The sequence below is a fragment of the Phaseolus vulgaris genome, chromosome 8 (assembly GCF_051622355.1).
Source record: "Phaseolus vulgaris cultivar YP4 chromosome 8, ASM5162235v1, whole genome shotgun sequence".
NCBI classification, from domain to species: domain Eukaryota; kingdom Viridiplantae; phylum Streptophyta; class Magnoliopsida; order Fabales; family Fabaceae; genus Phaseolus; species Phaseolus vulgaris.
This window is the reverse complement of record NC_143505.1, coordinates 51,092,169-51,098,537: the sequence shown is the minus strand read 5'-3', so window position 1 is coordinate 51,098,537 and position 6,369 is coordinate 51,092,169. Positions and strand designations below refer to the sequence as shown.

Below are 6,369 nucleotides of genomic sequence, written 5' to 3'. Positions count from 1 at the left end.
GGTCAAAATTTAATGTTCCACTCTGTTGGATTTAGTGGTTTACCTCTCCAATTTCTTATCAAATTTATGTTCCCTTTACTCATATTTTCGTAATTTTTTACTTATTATTACATTAACAAGTCTTTTTTCTTTAGATTAATAGGGATTGCGTAGGTAAACCTTGACATTTACGAGTTGCTTTAATTTTGGATTTTTCGTTGTTTTCCCAGTATTTTTATATTTAGTATAAATTTTGTTATAATAATTTAAAACCGCACTCAATTTCACTATTGACGATCTTACTACTTTCTTTTTAGAGTATTTCTTCTGTAGTTGCTTCCAACTAAACACCAATCCATCGTCTATGTTCCTTTTACGGTTTGTGTTGGAAAGTAAGTTAGAATGTGACTAAAATGAAAAACAAGCACACCCTAAGTCATATCCATTGTTAGATAAGTAATAGAATGTGAGGAGAAATTTAAGGTAGAGCGCTTTTGTGGGGATATGTGATATAATCCAACAATGAGTCCAGTGAGCAGTAGTACGTAATGGAAACTAAATGGTATAAAGACCTTAAACTACTTCCTGCAGGAAGAAGAAATGAAGACTTGAAAAAACCTCATCCATGGACTGTCCCTATAACTCCCACAAAGCATAACAAACTTTCTTTCCAATCTTTCAGTGCTCAGAAGTATTTAGTGTAGAACACATCCTCACAAGGGTTTTTGCTCGCAACATATTTCATCACTGAAAGTGTGTATGAGCTGGTCTGCTAAGCTTGCTGGGTCGTCAATCAATGCATCAACAAAAGCACTAACCACCCTTCTCTCCTGTTGAGTAGCCTTAAGGCTGAACCAAGTCAGAAATCTTACTCTGAAGATTTCATCTATGTGGCCTAGATGCTCCAACCATTTCACCACCCTCACAGAATACTCGTAGTCATTTTCCTTCGACCGCTTTCTAGAATTCAAACCAGGAATTTGCCTCATTTCATAAGATTTAGAAGGTGTGGAAGGTGAAACTGCAGCAAGATTTTTATATGAAAAAGGCTCTAGCGACTGAGGCTTGGAGAGGAACTCTTCAAACCTGCCCCTGATATTCAAAATGATGGGTTTCCCAGGATGTTGTCGAGATGATAACTTCATGTCAGAATTGGCAGACTCTGTGGTTATATGGTCCTGTGCACACATTTCCACTCCTGTACCTGAGGATCTCTGCGGTGACCATCGAAATCGATTTCCGCCACAAGCTATAGCTTTTGCAGAATTGGTGGGCTCACACTGGGTCACCCATTTAGCTTCTGCAGCACCCAAAATCCCTGTGCTGCTGAACAGAGAAGCCTTGCAAAAGTACTCAGTTGAAGGATGGAGGTTTTCTAGCTTGAATCTTTTCTCTGGCCTCAAGAAAATGAAGGTGGGTTGTTCAGGGTAGTCTGTTGTTGATACTCGGTGCCAAAGCCTGCAGCCTAGAAAGTTCTTTAAAAGTTTGTCATTGTACTCGAGCACGATAACCACTGAAGTAGGAAGACACTCTTCAAAACGAATTGAACATGCTGCCCAATAAAGTCACAAGAAAAGTCAATTCAGCGTGGGTAACTTAAAGCAAAATTTAGTAATGCAGGAAAAAAAGCCAGTGCTGCTTTCAGGTAATGATACTCCCGCCTATAAAATGCATGCAGAGGAATGTTTATGGGCCATATGAAAAACAGGACTATATAATAATCACTCCGGAGAGTATTCTTTTCATTGTATCCTCTTTTTTTCTACAGAAAAATAAGGTGAAACGGAAATAAGCATCAGCCAAAACAACATTGTTTAATGGTTCAATTGATTTATTTTATCATCTCTCATGCTGTCATATACATATGATCATATGGAAGAAATGCAACTTCATATTCTCATTCATCTCAATCATTGTCTACCATGGAATGAGACTTGCCAATGTGTAAAGCACTGAAATCTCCATATTGAAGAGAAACTGAAAATGTAAAATTATTTAGTTCTTCCCTTTATTCCTCCATATTGAGAGAGTCGTCATATTATTCTGGAACCAAAATTTCAAGATTACTGTATTTTATCATGAAAATCAAGATTCTGGTTCTGCCTGGCATTTTCAATAAAATGACCATTAAAAATACAATAAAAAGCTTACTTGGTGCATCTTTCTTTTCCACACAAACAGAGAGAAGGTCAGAAAAATTTGAATCAAAACATTCAATTGCAGTAGAGCACAATCTCTGAACCTCAGCACCACACGAAAGCCTGCTTACAATTCCCCGTGTCATCCTCGCATATACATGATCAAGTGATCCCACTTCATTCTCCAGTAATTTGAGAGCAGATTCTACAATCTTTTGCAGTTCCTTGTACATTTCTGTTCCTACAAGAATTCTGTGAGCCAGGGATATTCGCAAAGACAGTATATCCATTCTTCTCGCTTCTCTGGCAACCAATAATTGCTTTCTCCATGTCCTGTAAAATCCAAACATCCATTAAAAAAAAATCAAAACTGTATCTTACAAGAGCCACCTTACACTGCAGCAGACAACTAATATGAAACTTTGTGATAACATTTCTTTTGTTAATCAGTTTTCCCAATAACGTGAACAGATGACAAGTTATTAATAGGGTTTATGAGTGAGTGATAAAAATTCGAATAATGAATGCATATAATTATCTAATGCATATTGTACTTTTGAATGCGGGAATAACAAATGTATATAACCAACTTACTTCATCAGTTCATTACTTTTTCCACAAGAAACACAACAGAAGGCTCCATCTAACTTAATACCACAACTACCCTTCAAAATGCCAGACATTTGATTACTCAAAGCACATTGCAAATGACAGGACATTCCACATGACTCTTCATTGGGAAGATCGGAGCTGCAGGTCAACCACAAACTAGGATCCTTGTTATCATCATAGCAATGACATATGCAACAAGAACATCTCTTGCAAAAAGAATCTTCTGGATTCAATGTAGCTTTGCATGCAACATTTTGACACAAAAAGGTTTTTACTATTTCCTCTTTAATGTTCTCTAGAGGAGCTTGTTGTAAATCCTCAGATGCAGGTTTCTTTTTCCTTTTAGATCCAATGCAACTTCTGGTAGGAGCAGGCATATTTCCGATGACATGCAAGTTAGAGTTCTTAGAAATTATCTTCAGAAGATGTTCTATCATTTGACTCTTGGTATAGCCTGTGTACTTCCTCTCTTTGCCTAATTCAGCACAGATTATTTCTAGAAGTTCCCTGCGTGTAAATGTCTGAAGCAAATTAGAGGCATCTTTTGACTGTCGAGCAATCTCATGGACTAGTCTTTGTTTTTCAGGCAAACTCAGCACACCCCATTTTGCAGGGTCAAGAAGAAAACCTGTGGAGAAATACAACATTGTTAGCTTGAACTTCATTATGTGTCTAAAGTTCTGCCGATAAATGAAGTTCAACACGATTTGTATGGAAATATATTTAACAAATTTGCAATATGCATGACTGTCCTCTTGTGAATTAAACACTATATTTATCACCTGCCAAAAATATCTAATACGTTTACAAAAAGAAAAGACTACAATAATATATGCAGAAGGTGCAAGCCAGAAGAGAAATAAACCATTATAGTGTGTTTAACATATAGTTTTACAAACCAAACATTAACTCAAAATAATGCAACAATAACAACAACCTGGTAGTAATTGATCCATCAACATGCATCCTGAATATTAAAAAACTGAATTCTCATCTGCATTAACCTCTAATACAGTTCGTACACTTCAATTCCAGCTGCATTATTATTATTATCATTATTATGAATTGGACAGCACACCCAGCTAAACACACTTCCATTTCCCATTCCTAATTTGTCAATGTAATGAGCGGGGCGCCAACACAAGTGGCAGGCATAAAAACGAACAACATTTTGCCTTCGGAATAACAACAGTCACAAATCAATTAACCATATTTCTATGGTCTACCTTTGATAAAAAGAAAAGCTTGTCGAAGATAAAAGATTGAAACGACTCAGGACAACTATCAACTGCATTAACAATTCAACGATTGAAATTAAAGTTACAAAATCGTCAGATAATATCAGTAAAACTTGGAGCTAGCAACCGAACTATTCAGTGGAGAAATTGGTAATCCGTGATCAGAGAGATTCACTAGAGGCACAACCTGGGACATGCATATATACATAATGAAAAGAGATGTCTCAACCTAGGGAGAAAATCTGTATGATACACTTGTACAACCACCTACGGGATTTAAGGGATTTATCCACATAGCCCAGAACTGCTTTTAGGGAAAACATTAAAAAAAATGAGGAAAGTAGAAAAAAAATGAGGAAAGTAGAAAAAAAATTTAATTTTTATATAACTAGCCAAGTGTGGCTTCAAAGAAAAACCATTTAGCTTTACAAATTTCCCATTTTTCCAACAGTTGTTTGATGAAAACAGGTTTGTAAAAGCACCCAGCTACACAAACCACCAAAGCAATAATGCAAATGACCAAAAATGAAACTTTTATAACCTACATTGTGAACTGAAGAACACCCACGATTTATTTAATGGAAATACAACAGAAAACAAAGTAAAAAAACGTTAAAGTTCATGGTTTTTTTTTACATACTAAAAAACGTAAAACCCCAGATAGTGAAACACCAGGAGAGAGAAAGTGATGAGCGAAAAGTAACCTGAATAAGGGGTGTTGGTTCCCAGAAAAGCAGAACCCTTGCTCTCTTCTCCGCTCATGATTCTCACTCACACAAGAATTTGCAGTTTTATCTGAGACTGTGTAGCGGCATTGGTGATCTATTGGTATTGGTGTGAGAGAGAAAGAGAGTGAGAGTGAGAGAGAAAGAGAGTGAGAGAAAAAGATAGAAGGAGTGGCATGTAATTGTGCATTCAATGCTAGGATACAAAATTTATGCTGTGACGAGTGATTTGGTATAACGTAATTCCCGAAAAGGGAAACTCGGAAACACAAGTGCCAAAAATTGAAATAATAAAAGGGTTTTTCGTGGATTAGGGTTCTTACAACTAATTAATTAACACATGATTTTTATACCAAGCTTTCATTGTCTATATCATATCACTAAAATCTCATTTGATATTCACATTTTCTTAATAAATTCAGCAAATTTTTAGATTGAATGATTTACCGTTTAAACCTGTACATTAAATCTCATGTAACGTACGTTATTCGTAAATTTGTCATATCATAGGTCATTTTCATTTTCTAACTTAGTGATAAAATTGAATTAAAATTAAAAAATGATATAATATATTAATAATGGGTCTAAGTTATGTTTTTCATATTTCACACTTAGGTTAGTGTTAATCAATTTTTATTCTAAACCTTTATTTACTTTCCACAATATAGAATTGTTTTTTAAGACGAAAAGGAGGGAATAAATATAAATGATATAATGAAAAGAAAAAAAAGAAGAAAACCTCTTAATTTATGACAATGAGAGATTGTAAAAAAAGGAAGACTTATATATCTATAACCATATATAAGGGATTTTCTTCTTTCATTTTTCTTTAGGCTTTCTCTCGTTTCCAATTTTATCCTTTATAATACTAAAATATAATAAATATAATAATTATTTATTTTAAATTAAAAATTTAGAAAGTTTAAATTTTGAAAAAAAACCTCATTTCCTACTATTTTACTCTTTAAATAATTAATTTTTTAAATATAAATAATTTTTCCCAATAAAATACACAATAAAAAAATTACATACTACAAAATAAAAAAATAATTATTTTTAATAAAAATATTGTTATAATTTAATAATATCTTTATTTCAATAATTATTCTAATAATATTTTTTTTTCAAATATGAGACTCTATTTTATATATAATAAAATTTATAGTGATATTTGTAAATTTATGTTATATATAATTATTATAAATTTATAACTTAATATTTATAATAATGAGAATACAACAAATTTTTAAAATATTCAAAAAAATAGTAAACAAAATTTTAGAAATATTTAAAAAAGGTGGACTCATACGCTTGTGTGTTCTATTAGTATTTGTAAATTTGTGTTCCTCTTAGTGTATATATATATATAAATTGATTGTATTATTAAAAGAAAGTTGTTTTGAAATGTTATATACACCTACTATTGGATGTTTTTTTTCCCAATTTTTTATTATAATAAATAAAATTATTTAACTCTATTTATTTTTCTCAATTCAAACAATCTTTTTCATTAGATATATTTTTTATTTTCACTTCTTTACTTTCTATCATATCATCCAAATCTGTAAAATTATTAAATTTACATTGATATTATATAATAAATATATTTATTAAAATTGTAATCATAATTTCTTAATTTTTTTTGACTTAATTAAATATATTGAGTATTAGTTTTGG

The 6,369-nt window shown here is 32.5% G+C and overlaps 1 protein-coding gene across 1 annotated transcript; it reads right to left on the bottom strand.

Moving 5' to 3' along the window:
• Positions 1-446: 446 nt before the first annotated feature.
• Positions 447-5,015, bottom strand: LOC137823637 (VIN3-like protein 2). The gene is made up of 4 exons (XM_068628849.1): positions 4,672-5,015; positions 2,712-3,357; positions 2,131-2,450; positions 447-1,531 (listed from the first exon to the last, which is right to left on the bottom strand). The coding sequence occupies exons 1-4, from the start codon at positions 4,727-4,729 to the stop codon at positions 693-695; spliced, it is 1,863 nt and encodes a 620-aa protein (XP_068484950.1). The 5' UTR covers positions 4,730-5,015; the 3' UTR covers positions 447-692.
• Between the last annotated feature and the right edge of the window lie 1,354 nt (positions 5,016-6,369).

Bases quoted from the DNA above. Each gene is read 5' to 3' on its own strand.
- LOC137823637 (XM_068628849.1), bottom strand. From the start codon at position 4,729: ATGAGCGGAGAAGAGAGCAAGGGTTCTGCTTTTCTGGGAACCAACACC. The intron at 3,358-4,671 runs GTTACTTTTCGC...ATTTCTCCACAG, and splicing joins AACCAACACCCCTTATTCAG to GTTTTCTTCTTGACCCTGCA. The intron at 1,532-2,130 runs GTAAGCTTTTTA...TTTATTGGGCAG, and splicing joins GGAAAAGAAAGATGCACCAA to CATGTTCAATTCGTTTTGAA.